The 19,010-nt window shown below is 42.3% G+C and overlaps 1 protein-coding gene across 1 annotated transcript; it reads right to left on the bottom strand.

Annotated features, from left to right (window-relative positions):
* Positions 1-4,501: 4,501 nt before the first annotated feature.
* ARL14EP (ARF like GTPase 14 effector protein) lies at positions 4,502-18,635 on the bottom strand. Its single transcript, XM_079973268.1, has 4 exons — positions 18,511-18,635; positions 10,063-10,559; positions 8,236-8,366; positions 4,502-7,485 (listed from the first exon to the last, which is right to left on the bottom strand). The coding sequence occupies exons 2-4, from the start codon at positions 10,483-10,485 to the stop codon at positions 7,257-7,259; spliced, it is 783 nt and encodes a 260-aa protein (XP_079829394.1). The 5' UTR covers positions 10,486-10,559; positions 18,511-18,635; the 3' UTR covers positions 4,502-7,256.
* Positions 18,636-19,010: the final 375 nt, after the last annotated feature.

Genomic DNA, 19,010 nt, shown 5'->3' with positions numbered 1-19,010 from the left:
GTGGTAATCCCTCCACTGGTCACTACTATGGACGCACAGCTTGTGTCAGAACCAAAGGACAAATGCCTAGCTCCAAAAATGCATGTTCAAAGTAATTTAGAGGCAGGAGCAAATGTAAATCATACTTCAGGAATTATTTATGGAACACTTTTCAATAGTTAGCTTTCTAGAAATTATGAAATGTGAAAGTGAAACCAAAAAAGAACCTTCCCAACTCTTTTGGACTCCTTTCCTTTTTCAAACCCAGAGTTCTTGTGGGTATTGTTTGCAATAATAGTATGTAAAAGAAATTTAGTAGCCATATTATTTTAAAGATGACTGCATTTCTTTACTGTTAATACAATATTTTTAATTATAGATGCTTTTAACCTCTGATCTGGTTATATGCAGGTATATAAATGAAGTTATATCTTTTAAATAACCTTAATCGATAAAGTCATTTCCCAACATGATCAGTCAGTTTAAAGAGTCAAACTTTTAAAACTCTCTGATAAACAGGAATCATTGAGAGAGTTCACTTATCTGAATTAAGGCAAAGCTATTTTCACAAGGTGAAAGAGGGATGGCATATACAGCGGAACTGTGGGCTTTGTAATAAAGAAGTTGTAAAAACAAGAAACTCTACAAAAGTTATTAAAGCTCATTTTAAATAGGAAAAGGGGCAGCAGTAATTTACTGGCTCCACAACAGATGGATTATAGGAATGGGACTGGTAGAGATACAACTGACCCAGTTTTGCACATGCTGCTAAACCAAACCATGACTTAGCAGAAACCTAAGAGCATGCATGTTCCTGGAGGGATAGGGGGCCGTTTTGCTCCTTCTTCAATGCTGCTGTTGTGAGGCAAGCCATGGTTTGGCTTAGTATATTGTCTGAACCCAGGCTCGTTTCATTTGCTTCAGATCTCTCAGGAGCTGTAGCCAGGAATGGTTCTACGGCTTATTGTTTGCAGTCTTTTTCAGAGGAGACTGACAACAAGCCCAGGTTCAGATAACATGCTAAACTAAACTATGGCTTAGCTCTCTTATGGTACAGCTGCAGGAGGATCAGAGTACAGTGGACCCTCCGGATCCGAATTAAATTCGTTCCAGGGGTCCACCTGCAACCTGAAAAGTCCGTAGGCAGAGGCACCGCTTCTGTGCATGGTGCAATTGAGCGCTTCTGTGCACGCATGTGGCGCGCTTCTGTGCATGCGGCTTTGCTGCGTTCGTAACCCGAAAGTTACATATCCAGAGCGGTACATAACTAGAGGGTCCACTGTAGTAGTAAGGCGCCTGCGGTCTCTTCTCTGGGAGACCACATAATTGTGTTTTTGCTGTGAATGAATCAGTTGCCGTTTCCAGTGGTTTAACAATCAAGCCCTCTCCCCGGGGAACTCCCCTGGGAACTATAGCTTTGAGAGGAATAGGGGTTTCCTAACAACTCTTGGCATCCTTAATGAACCACAGTTCCCAGGATCCTTTGCGGAAGGGCCATGAATGTCAAAGTGGTATAATAGTGGTTTAAATGTCTGGTGCAGATGTGGCCCTGGTTTCTATGTGATCTGGAACCTCAACTGCTCAGTGCTCCCAACTGCCGGAGTGTTCTCCACCATTAGGGGGCTGCATCTTTTGAGGTTTACCATTTCCCAAAGCTTTGTGTACATGCTGCTTAACCTTCACCTCAGGAAACTGGATTCAAATTGTGCTAAGGGCATAAGTAAAAATGAGACTGACGACCTCCAGCCTGCTCCTGTGTAAAAATATATCCACATGATAAAATGGCATGAACTTCACTAAAACAGGGAGCCTTTGTTCTCCCAGTTCCAGGTTTCTGCGGTGAGAGAGGTTGAAGGTCAGTCTTGGGATACATTTGAAATGCAGAGATAAAAGCTGACTCAATCGGCAGGCCTAGCTTTTCGTGGCGTTAACAGTAATTACATTTCATGAGTCTGAAAGGCCAACAGACTGAAAAGACCAACCACAGGACTTGAGAATTTGATTGGGAAAGAAAAAAAAAACCACACCAAAAAGATAGGCAGTGGTTCGCATTTATGTTGAAGGGAAGAATATTGTTCTTTACAATTATTATTAATTACACAAGCCAATAGCCAAGGGACTGTACAATACACAACTCATTTGGTTCCCACATTCATGTGTAAATAGATTCCCCCCTCCTTGGCAATTACCTAAAAACTGTAAGAATATGGTGGGAAAAACAGCTCCTTAGTCAATTAGCATCCTAGAAACTGTTTTGTCAGTTTTCAGTCCATTAAGTGAAATATTTGCAGTTAATAAACTTAGTGCCTAGGTTCAAATTTCAGCAACTCTAATTAGCTACACCTTTTGTATTTTTGCTGCCTACTCTTTTACCCGCATTAATTGATCCAACAGAAAGTGCCTTATGGTGCTATCCTATGCATGCTTACTCAGAAGTAAATCCAACTGTGTTTAGGGGTTATAGGTAACTGTGCCTCCTTTCTTCCTCCTGAGGCCCAAGATGGCAAGAAATCTCTAGCAAAGTTCACCATAAAACAGAACAAAATCAACACCTGTAAAATTATAATGCCCTTTCATATTAAACTCACCTTTCAAGGACATCATCTCAGATGTTCAGGACAATTTTGTGAAGATACAGCCTAATATTGTTCACAGCTCTATTCAGGGCAATGGTGTAGAGCCTAATATGGCTCAAATGGTCAGACATAAACATTGGCAATGTTTGGTTTGCTACATACACAAGCCTTGAACTCACTGCTCTCTCCCACTGTCAGGGTGAAGAGATCTGAAGCTTTAGTTTCAAAATTAAGAACCCTATACTGTGGCTAATCTTCACTGTGGTTTATAGAAACAAGCCGCTTCATAAGCTATGGTTTTAAAATGAATTGCTTCTGTAAACCAGTGGTTATCAGCCTTTTTTGGACTAGCGGGCACATTACAAATCTTAAGACAGTACAGTAATTGCTTCTTCTCCCCTGGAAAAAACCTCAGGCTTCTCAAAGGATGTCCTGCTGGTCCTAACTGTGGAGATCACACAATATAGACTCCCTCCCATCAGTGATGCTTTTGCTGTCTAATAACAAGGCACATTCCCCAGTAACAGGAAAAATATACCAGGTGGCCCACCACCCCCTTGCACACATGCACACGCTCCCTGCACACAAACTACAGGCACATATGCATCTCTCACCCCCCCCCATATCACATATACATTTCTCCCTTCCTTCATAGATGACACATACAAAGAAGCCACATGTTGATAGCCCCTCCTCTTACTGCTCAGAGAAGAGACAACACATACACATACACACACACCCAAACCCCAGACACGTTCATTTTTCTTCTCTCCCAAGTGTACCCCCTCTCATAAACATTGGTATCTGTATAAACATTTCCTCCGTATGTACATTTTGCTTCATGCCTCAGGTTTGTAAAAGGGTAGGAAACATGTGTTGTTGTTATTATTATTTTGCATGTCATTGCCTAGGAAAATATGAGCACAGCCATAATCCCACAAAATTTTGTATTATAGGAATCCGACGCCATCTAATGACAGACTGCCCACGCTCCCTGGTGCAAGTCACCCTTCTACATGGGGAAGAACCTCATTTACTCTAGCACTATGAGGGCACTTAAATCTATTAACCTCAGACTTTTTGATTCAGATTCAAGAGATAATAAGGCAGCTAAATGTCTCTTTAACTGTACAGGTGCCGCAAAGTTCAAGAGAATAAGGTGATGAGTAATATAATGGGAGGAGTGTTTCTAGAGTTAAGAGAAAACTGTGAAGTCCCCTTGTTAATTTTGCTACTGGATGCTGTGTTGCTTAAGTCATCTTGTTATATTTATAGTACTGAAATGTGGTTTTTTCATGTTATTATGTTGCTGTTATTATGAAACTGTTACTATGTTATTTTGCTATGCTGTTATTAAATTGTTTTTGTAGTGTTTGTTTGAAATGCATTCCTTTTCTGTGAGCCTCTTTGAGCATTTTTTTTTTGGTGGAAAAGCAGCATACAAACAAATGAATGAGTAGTAGTCCTCTGTTTTGTAATAAGTTTGGGCTAAGTAAATTAATATAAAGTAGAGGTATTCAGATATTTACTCTTCATTATCTGGATGGATATAGGGACGCGGGTGGCGCTGTGGGTAAAACCTCAGTGCCTAGGACTTGCTGATCGCATGGTCGGCGGTGGGGTGAGCTCCCGTTGTTCGGTCCCAGCTCCTGCCCACCTAGCAGTTTGAAAGCACTCTTAAGTGCAAGTAGATAAATAGGTACCGCTTTATAGCGGGAAGGTAAACGGCGTTTCCGTGTGCTGCGCTGGTGCTGGCTCGCCAGATGCCGCTTAGTCACGCTGGCCACGTGACCCGGAAGTGTCTCCGGACAGCGCTGGCTCCCAGCCTCTTGAGCGAGATGAGCGCGCAACCCTAGAGTCGGACACGACTGGCCCGTTCGGGCAGGGGTACCTTTACCTTTACCTATCTGGATGAACTTTAAAAAGAAGAATAATAGAACTAAATATGTGGCTCAAATAAATGTATTTATTAACAGGATTTGATAAATGATAAGAAATATAGGAATCTTCAGACGTGAGTTGACAAAGAAAATACCTGATATTTACTCAATAGTGTATCTTCGTTTCCAGCTGTCTAGTACTAGCAGTAATGTTTCAGTGTAAGTGGAGTAAGTTTTTCTGCATAACTAATCACTTCAGCATGCAGTACATACTATCTGTTAGTATTCATGGAATTGACCAAAGTATCTGTGCATAGAACTGCAACCTCTGTTTAATTAATGTTAATATCTGTAGCAGATTACCAATACATACCTATATCAAAATGAAAAGAAAAATATATTACTAATATATACTAGCCATTACACTGTATAACATTTTATAATAGGTTAGTCACTGAAACACACGTCTAAGCATTTGAGGGTAAATTTGATCAATTTTTTGTTGAAGAAATTAGACAAACACAATATTTGCATTGCTGCTTTACATTTTGTTAGTGCCAGTAGATGTCAACACTAAGAAATTTAAGTTCAAGAGGATTTCATATTCCAGCATGCTGCAATGCGACTTGCAGCTATTTATCTGCCAGTATCCAAATTTTTAAACTGATAGTGAGCTCATGCAGCATAATATCTTCTTCCTCTACGCCTTTCTACAATTCCACAAATTTACTCGGGGGTTCCTCAACCCCACAGAGCAGATTTTGAGAGGCTGCAGGAGCGGAGTTCTGATTGCATGATTAGAAGTCTGTTCTGCTCGCACCTGGACAGCTTTGGGTAAAACCATATATATGTATCTTATTGTTCAGGTGTCAAACTTTTCCCTTTAAGTACTTTTATTTTATTGTAAGCTTTGCAGAATGGCACTTTGCAGGGAGAGTAAAAAAATCCATCTGTTCAAATAACTTGCCAGCAGTTAGTCAGGCTCTAAAAACAGTTTTAGGTGATGGCTAGTTTTCTGTACATAGCTGGAAAAACTTTACTACATAAGATATGAAATCAATCAAGCCAAGCAAAGTTGCACATAGTATTCTAAAGTTATTTTACGGGTTTTTTTAAAAAAATATTAAGTCTGTATTGATTCATACAATAGGGGAAAAAAGCCCAAAACCACAGTATGGTAATACCTTTATTAAGACCTATGAAAATGACTGTGTGACATTTTGGTAGGTCCCAATAAAGCTATTTGCATACTGAGGCTTTGGAGTTGATTTAGATAGAAAAATGCTTTTTTTAAAAAAAGATACCAAGTGAAGCAATTTTAAATTTAATAACCATTCCTACTGCAGATTTCTCTTTACAAGATGATTTGCTAATGCCCAATTTAGTCAGATATAATGCAGCCCCAGCAAAGGTGTAATCTTAAGTCTTTTAAAGTACAGACATTTGCAAATTGTAAAAAAATGCAATCATAATTGATAATGAAATGGTTTCTATTCATATATAAATAAATGCACGCATACAAATACTGTAAAGACACAATTGACTTAATCCAGAAGCTCCTTGGATACACTCCAATGTTCTCAGACCTCATGGCCCCTCAATAAACATTTATATGTCAAATAAGGGAGTAGCTCCACGTGGGCCCCTCAAAGCAGTCATGGAACTCCAAGTTCAGGGCTATGGATTCAATTCCATCTCCTCCTGAATTTAGGGACAAACATCCACCAGCTCCTATGCAGCTTTCTTGCTTTGCATGACACAATTTGCCTTCCTAGGACACTACAGGTAACAGGATAAATTCCTGAACACAGGCGGAGTCAAACAAAACTCCTAGGATAATACTTAACAGGAACTTTTTAAGTCTTACACATTTTACCACCTAACCATCATTTTCAAATGGAAAGTCATCTATCCTCAAGGGCAAGTTTAATTTACACAGATACAATTCCTTATTGCATATGGGGTCAAAACTATGAAAATGGCCCTGCAAAAAAATGCAGCCTTTTAATTGCTACTGAAAATAAATTCTGTACATATCCTTATGCAGAGCATCGGTGATTGCAATATAAAACACATTACTCCTGGTTCCCCATTTGTGCTCCTAATGTCCAAATTCAAATAATTAACTTGCACATATTCTTAAAGGCTAAATGGGATTGTGTTGTCATTCATCCTAGAAATTCTCTGTCCAACTGCCTAGAGACTCAAATATATAGTTCTCAAGTAACAAACCCATAATGGAAATGCTACCTGAGATTACATCTTTGGTTTATTATTTTCTCCTCATCAGTAAAATACTGTTGAAAACACAAGATAGATTTGTATTCAGATTAAAAACAAAAACACGGAAATATTTCAAAGCGGTCCAATACTTTTCTTTGAAGTGGTACCATCTTCTCAAAAAGCCTTTTATCTGTTGTTAACATCTTCTACCCACCATGCAACATCATTATCAAATCACAAATCTACTATGTGCTAATACTGCTCATGGCTTCTAGCAATTAAAGTGATGAAATCAATGGTCACATTTCTGAAATGGGCAACACTCCCAGGTGAAAAGAGGGGAGACGCTTGGGAAATGCATCTTTTCTACAGAGTACATGGTGCAAAATGCATAATACTGTTCTGATTAATCCACTTGCCCATTAATAAGGTTCTAGATTTTCTTTTTTGTAAGGGTGCCAAAAAGGGGAAATTAACTCTGAGCCACAACTTTCATATACCACTTCAAACACTAACTGGAAATCTGAACAAAGTTTATGCATTTTTGTAAGTGAAAACCTTTGGCATGTATGCTCATTACTTGAATTCAACGTGCAAGCTATACCGCTTGCTTATTCCTTATAATTTCTCCTCCTTCTATCTCAATTTGCTCATATAGCCACTTGCGATCACAGCGGCATTCAGGTCCACACTTGCTGGAGTCACACTTGGGACAAGCATAGAAACATCCTAGGCAATCTTCATCAAGACAGTCACAGAGGTCTATCCCACTATAAAGCAGAAGGCCTTGGCTATCGTACACTTTGCTCTTTGCTGGTATGAGTTGCCTGGAGGAGAAAGAAAGCAGAATTAACAGCAGTCTGTAACACTGGACTCCATTTTAAGTCACTGGCAATTCAGTTTAAATCTACTTTTAGGTGAATTTGCTCTGAATTTGCTAATCTTATGCCAAGAATCAAAAGCCATACATTACATTAGCCACAGAGACTGCCAATAAATTTCGGGCAAGTTTAGGTTCTAGGGAGGCACCATTACATACATGTTGACAGAAACATGTTGACAGAGTCTGTCCATGCAACAGGTTGTCATGTCTGTCCATAGGCTATGCAATTCTGTTTCCTTTCTCTTTCCCATTGCAACGGTGGACAGAATGTTTTAGGGTTCATTAATTTTGGGGAAGGGCATCATTACTATCTAAGGTGTGATCACATGTTATATCTGAAAGGAGTCTACTGATGCTGTGGACAACTCTAATCAACATTCACCTTCCTGCTTCAGTACAGAATTGATTTGTTCAGAACCACTTTGGAACAGAAAAGGCAGGATCAGTCACCTTTTAGCTATTCTGTGGATTAATTCGGATGCTCCAATAGCATTATTGTGTGGCAATTCTTTATTCTTCAAGGTTTTTTCCATGCCCTACAATGGATTTTTATCACACCATTTCTATGCACTTGAATGAAAAGAGATTCTATCTACTTAAGCAGACTTGAAGCATGGTCCAGATGCAAATAAAGACTTTCCCCCAAGGGCGTGAAAGCAAGGATAAGTGTAATCATCGGAGGAAAAGAGCTCACCTGTCTGAATTGTTGGATGTGCTTTTTGTCTGCAGCCTTCTTTTTTCCCTTTTGTTTGCTTCTGGAGCAAATTCAGAATGTCGTCCTGGATTAGCAAACTGTAAGGACTTCAAGGCCTTAGCTGTACGTCCCTGAACAGATAGACAATTTCATTGGAACTATTAATACAAAGCTTAATGCATACACTACCAAAGGCTTGCTAATCAATTAGAATGCTGTCACTTCTTAGGTAAAAAGAGGCTCAAAGCTGGGGCCAAATGTAAAAAAAAACCTTTCCGTTGAGTGTCATTGCCTTCAAATGCTCAGTTCATGAATATGAAGGGGGATAAGGTTGAGATGCCCTCAATCCCTGTCTACATGAACAGGGTATCCACCAGCAATTGCTCTTGGTCAAGGAAGATTATTACAGGTTAATACAAAAAATGTGAACAAGTGGTTGCTGTATGCTGTGGCACAAAGCATCCCTCTCCCCCAACACACGTATTTTAATTTTATGACATCTTAGCCACCTGACCACTCGTAAGGTCTCTCTAAACGGGCAGTAACACTAGGAAGTAAAAAGGCAATGGCAATTTCTTGTGGAGCAGGGATATGAGTATATATCTAATGGTGCAAATTAATGGAAATAGAAATAGTGAAAGCCTACTTTAATAAGTAAACAGGACATATTTTCAGTTCTCTTTTGACCTCATCTTTAAAAAAATTATCTGCTGTATGTTTTCATTAGATGAAGACTGGAGAATAACTTCCATTTCAAAGTACATCTTCCATCATGCTGCTTTTTATTGCTAGGAATAGATACCCCCCTCTATCAAGTGATGAAATAAGTTCTAAGGGGGCAGCATGATATCGATTCAATCCCATCAGAACTCCTACACTTTGCTCTGTTGTATGTGTAGACTAGATCTCATTGTTCCCCAAAGACTGCCGTGGTTCCAACTTTTATACATGGCTATGAATTAATCCTGGGACGCAGGTGGTGCTGTGGGTTAAAGCCTCAGCGCCTAGGACTTGCCGATCGAAAGGTCGGCGGTTCGAATCCCTGCGGCGGGGTGCGCTCCCGCTGCTCGGTCCCAGCGCCTGCCAACCTAGCAGTTCGAAAGCACCTCTGGGTGCAAGTAGATAAATAGGGACCGCTTACCAGCGGGAAGGTAAACGGCGTTTCCGTGTGCGGCTCTGGCTCGCCAGAGCAGCGATGTCACGCTGGCCACGTGACCCGGAAGTGTCTCCAGACAGCGCTGGCCCCTGGCCTCTTAAGTGAGATGGGCGCACAACCCCAGAGTCTGTCAAGACTGGCCAGTATGGGCAGGGGTACCTTTACCTTTACCTTTATGAATCCACTTCTACTCAGTTTCACCATTCTAGTGTCAAACCCTGCTCTTTCTTCCACATTAATCACGTTAGACTTGCTTAGAGCACATTCATACATATATGCATAACATATCATGTGAGGAACTGCAGTTACATGTATTAATGCTCTATTGCCAGTTACTACATTTGAGATGATGTGAGGTTATATCAGAGTGACTTCTGTTAAGTTTTGACTAATGATGGCTGTTTCACATAATTCTTCATGTTGCACTTATCAAGTGATGACCACACATGTGGAAATTGCACAGTATTTAGCATACCATTAGTACCTGAGGGTTAATTAATTAATAATAGCTATCTTAGTGATGCTCTACGTTAAGTACAGCCCAACCCACAGGCACAATTACTTCGAATTAAGGAACAGCATTTTCACTGGGGCTTGCTCTCAGATAAGTGTGCACAAGATTGCAGCCTAAGTCCAATAGATAGGTGAAAAAAATGATCCCATATACATACGTCTGAATCAAGTCTCCTTCGCTGACGGTCTTCAGAATCAACCTCTGCACTTCCATTTATTATCTGTGTACATTTTTGACAAAGTTTCCAGCCAGGTATAAACTGCCGTCCAAACTTGGCACTTAGAACAGTTGCATCGTCTATGTCAATTGCATGCAAGTTTTTCCTTGAAAGCTTTTTGTGCATATTAAAAGGATCACAGCACGACTTTTGCAAGTCTTCATACCTATCAAGGTAAACTTTAGCATGATGGAAGCAGATTGTATCGTTCTCTGAAAGTGTTATCCCAGTCCTAAGCTGAAGGAGTAACAGATCAGTTGATGATAGTTCTTGCTTAGTCTTGAATCCAGTGTGACAGGTAAAGTATGTTTTATGGCAATCGCTGCTAGCTTGCAGCTGATTTCCTACTGAACATGGATCCATTTTACTTGACCAGTACAATATATTTGATTGTCTACAGTTTGTCTTTGTCGTCCTTAGCAGCTGTTACGATTAGCCTGGAGAAAGCAGTGAAGGAAATGAGATTCATGCTGCATACCTTTACTTTCAACTAGACCCAAAATAAAAACAAACGTAATATGGATGTTCAAGGATTCAGCTGAACTATACAATACAACTGATTGTGCAGGCAACTTTTGCCTTTGTCTTATGATCTGGAGGCAGCCATAAGATTTTGTACAAAACCTCTGCTACCAGAATGCATTAATCTGGGTAAAAACTGGCATCCGGAGCGCAGAAGTACAGCAGCTTCCATGATAGGCGTAGGCATGTCAATGCAACTGCCATATCATTTAAGAAGCATTTGATATGGAGACCAAAGGAATGCAAGTGGCTAGGACAAGTCTGTACTAGCCTCAATAAGTGGGTACAAAAGGAAGCTTAGCCTAGTTGAGAGTTAAGCCAGATGGATTGGCGTCCCTTGCCAATGAAAGGGTACTTTAAGAGCTACAGTGGCACTGACTTCCTCAAAGGCTGCTCACTGGTAAGACTGCCAAATCAATAACAGTTATCTGTATTAGTGTGACTGTTGGCATTATGAATCCCGAGCTTTCCAGAAAATAAGTTCAACTTCATCTGTCCAAAACAAAAAATGTCAAGTTGTTTAAAAATTCAAAAATCAAGGTTCTACCTAGGGTCTACTAACAGATCTGATGCAACAATCTTAATGTTTTCAAAACCTCAGGGTATGATTTAAACATAAAAATTATACTGATAGTAGTAGTCTAGTAGATGTCCTTGGGAAAGTAGTCTCAAGCCCATCTCTTGGATTCTTCCTGTGTAAAATTTAAGATGTGGACAGAAGCAGTTGGAACGTGTGTCTTTGTACGAGGCATCTCATACACGCTATTCTTACTAGGAGGATACACACAGGAGTATTCCCACATTAGAGATGCACCTTCAGACCACATCCATTATCTACTTTAATTGAGGAGGAGGGAAGCATCCTTAAGAAAGTTTTTATGAAGATTTTCTAATGCAGTTCATATTCAAGCGGAAGGAAAAGCCAGTAATTTGCAAGGAGAATGACGGAAGCAAAGCATATATGCAGAAGCTATTAAGCAAGAAGTAACATTGCAGATATCTAAATTTTGCAGACAAGCTCCAAATCAGAGCAGCAAAAAAAATTAAAATCCCCTGCTGTTTTCCATTTCCATGAGTCATACATGTGCATGTGTCCATCCATGGTTCAAACTAGTTTTTCAAAAGGCCAAACTGAGATTTTACTCAGAACTAGGATCATTTTTAAGACATCTTCTAGTATTGGCACAGATATGGCATTTGTTTCAACTAATTTCAGAGGCCAAAATTCAAAGAACACTGTGCTTATTATGCACATGGTCTGTACCAAATTTCTCTTCAGGATGCAGCCTCTCACACTGCACTGAACGCCTCCTGATCTTCTAGAGCAGATTTTTCAAGAGGGCATGATAGAATTGCTCTCAAAAGTCCCGGATGCTTCGGCTGGAGACACTATCATTTTTCTTGTCTTACTTCTTAAGAAATATTGCATTTTGCATTCTCTTTTCAGGCTCAAGCCTTCGCAGCAACATGTCACAGGGAGCAACATATTCCCACCTCTGCAAGCATTTGCATTATGGGTGCGCAAGCATTTCACTTCTGCAGCTAAACACTGAACTTAGGCTTTTAATGGTTTGTTTAAGTTCCCACGAATTCACCACAAATTCCAATAGAACATTGCTTGTTTTCAAAAAATTATCTTACTAGTTTGAAGACCTCGTCCCATTTGGGATAGAGAAACAGATGTACAAAACTGTTTTCTGCTGTCAGACCCTGCTTAAAATGACAGGATCAAGATTTGAATAATGTTGTTACTGGCAATATTTTACCCTGATGAATGTTGCAACATCTGGCGCTTCAGTTTTGCTCACATTTAAAGAAAGGTAGGATAGCAGCAAATTTTAGTAAGAACAGAAGATGGCAAGACTATTACATTAATTTGCTGTTGGCGTGGAACTAAGCTAAACTGCTGATGCCCTATGAAATGCTCATTAAAACCATGGCAGGTGGTGCTAGAAAGCAAGCAAGCAACAACTGCTGGTGTTTACAGAAAGAATTTTTTAAAAGGGAGAAGGCACTACACCATCAGCAGCAGGACAGGGTAACAAGATGAAAGAGGAGGAGGAGAAATACCAGCAAATTCAGGATTACATTTTCCATTCTGGAGAACAGGCTTGTACTTCTACACTTCTACAACTCCATTTTTAATGGACAGATTCTTCTGTGTTTGATTTCTTCAGTGTTCTTTAGCATGGCATCATGCAGTCTTCATCAACCACCCAAGGCAAAACCAGGGTGGAACAAACTGCACAAATGCTTCAACACAATTGAAAGGCCCAGGCGAGTGTGCATTAGCACACAATACCAAAAGGGTTCAGATTCTTTATTGTGCATGGGTATTCTTTTGACCACTTTGGCATCACATAAGTGCTGAAGGATTTGTAGGAATTAGCTCTAAGGTGACAGATGCTATTTGTCACATGTCAACTTTCCTGGCAGTTATTCCTAGGAAACTAACCAAATTGCAAACTGTAGCAAACTTACTTCTGCACCCTACCCAGCACAGCACTCCCTTTCACCCTCCACAGTACTAGTCTAGCTATCTTTGCCTTGGAAAATAGGGAGGTCATAGCTAGAAAAATAATGCAACTGTCAAATTGCACCCATGATCTCTGGAGCATAGGAGTTTCACTGTGGAGCAAAGAGGAATGAGTGCCAGCAGAGACAGGGAAGCGAGCTGCAGGGAAAATGAGTATAAGCAACAACTTTTAGCAAGGCACTTGGGATGATGATGCTTGGAAAAATTCTCACTAGCTCAACGAAATATTTTTAGGTGGCCAGACCATTCTCTGCTGGCAGGCTTTATGGATGTTGAGCATATTAAGAGTCATATTTTCTGCTGCTATAAATGGGATATATTTCTTTCAAATGCATTGTTATTGACTACTTTGAAATATATATTTTTTATGATACAGTATGTAATTGTATTTAGGGACGCGGGTGGTGCTGTGGGTAAAACCTCAGTGCCTAGGACTTGCCGATTGCATGGTCGGAGGTTCGAATCCCCGCGGCGGGGTGAGCTCCCGTCGTTCGGTCCCAGCTCCTGCCCACCTAGCAGTTCGAAAGCACCTGTCAGGGGCTCAGGAGCAGAAGCACAGGGAAGAGGGGAGATGGAGAGCGAAGGGGAAGAATCTGAGGGCAGCGTAGGAGAAGATGACAGTGGCCCGAGAGATTCCATGAGCCTCTCCAGCGAATCGGAAGATTCACAGAAGGGGGCGCCGGTGGCCAGGGCAAGGGGGGTCCCAAGGGGGACACTCCAGAAGCAAGGGACCAGCGGGGACTCCCAGAGCAGCAGTTGGAGATCAGGACCAGCTTCCCCACCTGAGCATAGTGGGGGGGAAGAGTCCCAGGTATCGGGGGGTAGCGTCTCCCCCAGCAGGGAGAGAAGAGGAGTCAGGGCTGACCACGCCTCCATCGGAGAGTCAGGCAACGGAGGGGAGGTCAGGTCCGGCTAGCATCCCGGAAGAGGGAAGCAGTGACAGAAGCAGTGCAACGGTCAGGAGGAAGGTCACTGGGTTGGCGCGAGAGCCAAGTTCAAAAGTACAGGCGCGCGGGGCAGCAGAGAACGAGGATTGGGAGCCGGGTCCTAAAGCCCGCTTGAGACAGGGGGAGGAGTCAGGGGACTCAGCGTCAGAAGAGTCCAGAAAGGGGAATGCCCCAGCAGACAGGAGGACTCAGAGGAGGAAGAGGTGGAGCAGGGCGAGAATCTTAAACTGGTGTCAGGGGGGAGGAGATTCAGACGGAACTTCGGCGGTCTAAGGTTTAAGACGTAGAGCTGCGCGCTACGGCTTTGGAATGGAAACTGAACTTCAATAAAGACTTTTGTATATAACGACGACCTGGCGTTGGTCCTTTGTGAGCTGGGACCTTGGGCAGCTCTGACAGCACCCTTAAGTGCAAGTAGATAAATAGGTGACCGCTTTATAGCGGGAAGGTAAACGGCGTTTCCGTGTGCTGCGCTGGTGCAGGCTCGCCAGAGCAGCTTCGTCACGCTGGCCACGTGACCCGGAAGTGTCTCCGGACAGCGCTGGCCCCCGGCCTCTTAAGCGAGATGGGAGCGCAACCCCAGAGTCGGACACAACTGGCCCGTACGGGCAGGGCTACCTTTACGTAATTGTATTATTTTTAGTGAGGCTGACTGAAGGTCCTTTTGATGGAAAAACAGAATTTAAATAAAAACGAAATTAAATTAAATAGTTTACATGTTGAAGAGTGAGTGCGTTGGGAAGCAGGGGGCTGGGCCAGGATGCTAAACTGGTCAATGCATCCACTGACTAAGGCTGCATTCACTTGGCAGTTGATTCAGTTTTTACTCCTTTTCCGCAACTGCTTTAAGTTCTGCATTATATTTGAGCTTTCACACGAGCATTTTGGAACAGGACATGACTGGCTAGCTTTACACTGCAACATTTTGTTGCAGCTCCCACTTGTTCCAATAGTGAGCACAAGTGATCAAATACCTATGCGTTTGGGAGCACAACTGGGCCATCAAAAAAAATTAATCACAAAAAAATTAATCAGTTGTTTCTACATACTCAAGGGAATCTCCCCAAGCAAGTATATGCATTTCAACACTAGGAAAAGTATTTTTTAAACTGCAAAATGGCCCGACAATTCTTAGAATTACAGACTGTTGATAGCAGACTGAGAGGGGGGAGGGAGGGAGTTTAATGAACCAGGAATCAGACATATAGTAACCCTACCCAGGAGTTTTCCCCTCTGCCCATTTATCAACCATGGAAGATTATAGTTCTCTATTACATGAGGAGCCTACATAAGTAGAAAAGGCTCTCCACCCCAGAAATTCAGTACATGGGAGTGCCACAGAAGTGAAAAGGCCAACAGCAAAGGATTCAAGCAAAACATTAAAAAACAAAACAAAAAACCCCAAAGGAAACAATTCCAACCCACGCAGCCTAATGAGGACTTAAGAGCCATGGAACATTGAATGCAAGTTGCAAAATAAAATATGGAAAAGGGGTTGGGACAGAGGATGAGAGTGAATTGGTCTGCTTAATCCCTACACTGCAGAGCATGGAGAACCTGTGGCCTTCAGTATGTTGTTGGACTACAATACCCATCAGTTCTAGCCAGGGCCTTTTGGGTGGCTGTTCTCAGAGTCTGAACTCCCTCCCAAGAGAAGTTAGACTTGCTCCCTCTCAGGAGTCCTCCTGCCAGACACCTTGTTTCAGCATGCTTTTGAAAACTGACAGTTTGTAATGAGCAGATGGGTACCACACTGTTTTTGTTTCTGTGATTGCTCATCCATCGTTTTAGTTCTACTAATGTTTAATTTTTTAATCCCCCCCCCCCGTTTTTAGTTGTTCTTATTTTATCTGTGAGCCCCTGTCAAGGGAAAAAGGCGGGGTATAAGCAAACAAATATAATAGTAGTAGTAGTAGTTACAGAAGATGGAAGTTGCAGTTCAACAAGACTTGGAGGGATCACAGGTTTCCCACCAGCTCTAGTGAGGATATTATCTTGGAAGACAGCATTGCTGACTAGCTGGCACCATGTATTGAGAGTGGAATTTTTTATGTGAGGGAGGTTACGTTATTTAGTTCTGCACTGTATGCTTGTAATGGAGGTAGTAGCAGCATTCAGTTTCTTAGAAGAAAAAAGCACAGAGCCCAAACAGTTTATGTCACCTGCCCTATAAGCTTTTCTTTCATTCTTGAGGCAAACTGCACTTGTTCAGCAGAAAGAGAAACAGACTCTGAATGCGCTCGGAGGTACTTTTAACATACTGCTACTGGCTGGTACAATAATCACCAGTAACAAAGCACTGTTCAAATATGTATAAACCCATCACCTGGACCCTACCAAGGTCATTTTTAGAGGATGCAGTAGAATTGAGAGCATGCTCAGAAGAAGAAAGGAAAACTCCTGCAAACAGCTCTGAACCAGGCGATCATAAGACACCAAGAAAAGGGGAAAGGAGGGAGAAGCTCTCCATTGATTACTGATTGTACCTCTGGTCATATGCCTAAAGGTAACCTAGAAGACAGCAATTAAGGCAAACGTGCTACAACACATATTAAAGCAAAGCAGATATTTCATATACAAAAAGTTTTACAAAATACAGAAAGCATATAAAGCACATGAATTTATAACACAAAGAGGCAATCCTAATAGAACATATAGCTGCATACAGATCTTTGCTTTTTGTACTGCAGCTGGAGTGCTTTAAATTACTGTGGCACTAGTCCTGATCTGGTATCAGTAGCTCAATTGCTATGAAAATGTAATGGTGTAGGTGTGGAAGAAAAATAGGCTCTTCAACACAAGGGATAGGCCTGTTTGCATGATTTTCCTATCATCTCCACAAAGCTACAGGCTGCATGGCACAAAACTGGGTTTGCAACCAAATGTACACTCAAAGAGCTGTAATTTACTATTAAATTTATATACTGCTTAATTGCCAAGATGGCCTTTAAGCAGTTTACTATCAATGTTTCCCGAGTTTTTCACATTTATAGTTAGCACATCTCTAATGTATAAATGTGGTATTTACTAGAACTACAAATGCAGACTGGCTCTCATATTAGTCCCACAAAAGTGAAGTGGCTAAATTGACTAAAACAGCTTGAAGCATTTGTCTACTCAAATGAAGGCCCAGTCTCTAAGAGATGCACACAGATTTGGACAACTATACACTGTATTGGCTTGAATATAAGCCTCACTCCCCCCCCCCCCAATTTCAACCCTGAAAAGTTAAAGTGCAGCTTATATTTGCAACCTTACGGTATGCAGCCAGGAACGTGGGTAAAACAGTGCCTGTACATAGTCCCCCATCCTCTCCCCCAAGGCCGGGAAGGGAGAGAGTGAGGAAGGGGAAAGGCAGCCAGCAACGCAGGCCCCCCCCCCCCCCCCCCAGTATGCAGCCAGGAGCATACTGGCTTATATTTGGGTATCCCCCCCCCCAATTTTAAAGGTGTGGCTTATATTTGGTGTGGCTTATATTTCGGCCAATATGGTATTTCCTTCATATATTTAAAGGGCCTGTGATTTTCACACTCAAAATATCGCACGTGTATATATTGCTAGAGTCAGTCACAGTCTGTTTGGCAAAACAAGAGAAACTAGCGGAAAATTCACAAAAACAACTGAATGTGATAGTGGCAAGCCTACCTTCAAGTCTGTGAAAAGTTATTGACTGAGGATATGTCAAAACAGTCAAGTTCCATCTACATAACCTCAGTCTCTACCTTTGGTTAACTTTTCCCAATTTACCACAGAACCCAATCAAGGCTATTTTCCAAATTATGAATTAACAGGGGGGAAAGTTATGTTCCAGGGAACATTCTGTGTGAAAAAGAACCAGTAGAGCATTTAACTTTTTTAAAAAATTTCGAAGTGCACGTGTGTATACATGTGTGTGTGTGTGTGTACACACACACACACACACATAGTATATGCATCTTTCTCCGCGTTAATTGTGTATTCCTGGTAACATTTCACAGCCTAACCTACCTCCCAAGATTGTTGTGAGGGCAACAATAAATAGGGGCGGGGGAAAACTCAAAGTCTTTCGAGATCCCGCGTGGCGCAATGGTTACAGCGCAGGTCTCTGACTTGGGGGGAGGCCTGGGTTCGAGTCCCCGCTCAGCCGTGCAGCTCAGTGGGTGACCTACCTCACGGGGATGAAATGGGGGAGGAGAACCATGTGCACCGCCTTGAGCTCCTCGGAACAAAAGGCGGCCTATAACTGCGACCAATTAAAAGCACAGCAGGATAAGAAGCGCTAACAAATCTAGCGTATTAGCGACTCCCAACGTTCCCCGCGTCGTTAAGATCACGCGCACGTGGGGAAACAGCATTATCCTTGCAAAAGCTTTACGGCTTCCCTGCTCCTCCTCCGGCGCCTACCTTCACATAGGCTCTCCTGCGGCCCTGTCCCGCTCCCACCCCAGCGCTCGCCTCGCCCATGGCCGCCATGAAGCCGACTGGCCCCAGCAGCGACGCGTCGACGGAAGGAAACGGCAGCCCGCGAGGAAAAGCGGCAGCCTCACAGATTCCCTATCGCGACTTCCGGCTCCCGAGCACTTGTTGGCGTGGGTCCGCCATGTGCGGGGCAAGAGAAGCGGAAAGGCAAAAGCAGCCTTCACTTCAGACGGGCCGTGTGGTCGCAGCGCGTTCTCCGAGATTGGCCGAGGCTTCCAAGAACGCGGTTATTTTGTTGGGAGGCGCGGAGCTTTGTTCGTTGAACTCTTGCCGCCGCGTAGGCAGAAGTTCGGCACGACGGGCACTCCTCCGTCAGTGAGGGACACTAACAAGGAAGGTCGCGCTTTTCTGCCCTTTATGTACGGCTCAGCAGAAGACCAGCCACTTGAAACTACCATGTCAAAGCGTATTTCCAATAAGCTTTT

The sequence above is a fragment of the Podarcis cretensis genome, assembly GCF_951804945.1.
Source record: "Podarcis cretensis genome assembly, chromosome: 1".
Lineage (NCBI taxonomy): Eukaryota > Metazoa > Chordata > Lepidosauria > Squamata > Lacertidae > Podarcis > Podarcis cretensis.
Note: the sequence above shows the minus strand (reverse complement) of the source record. Positions and strands in the feature narration are given on the sequence as shown.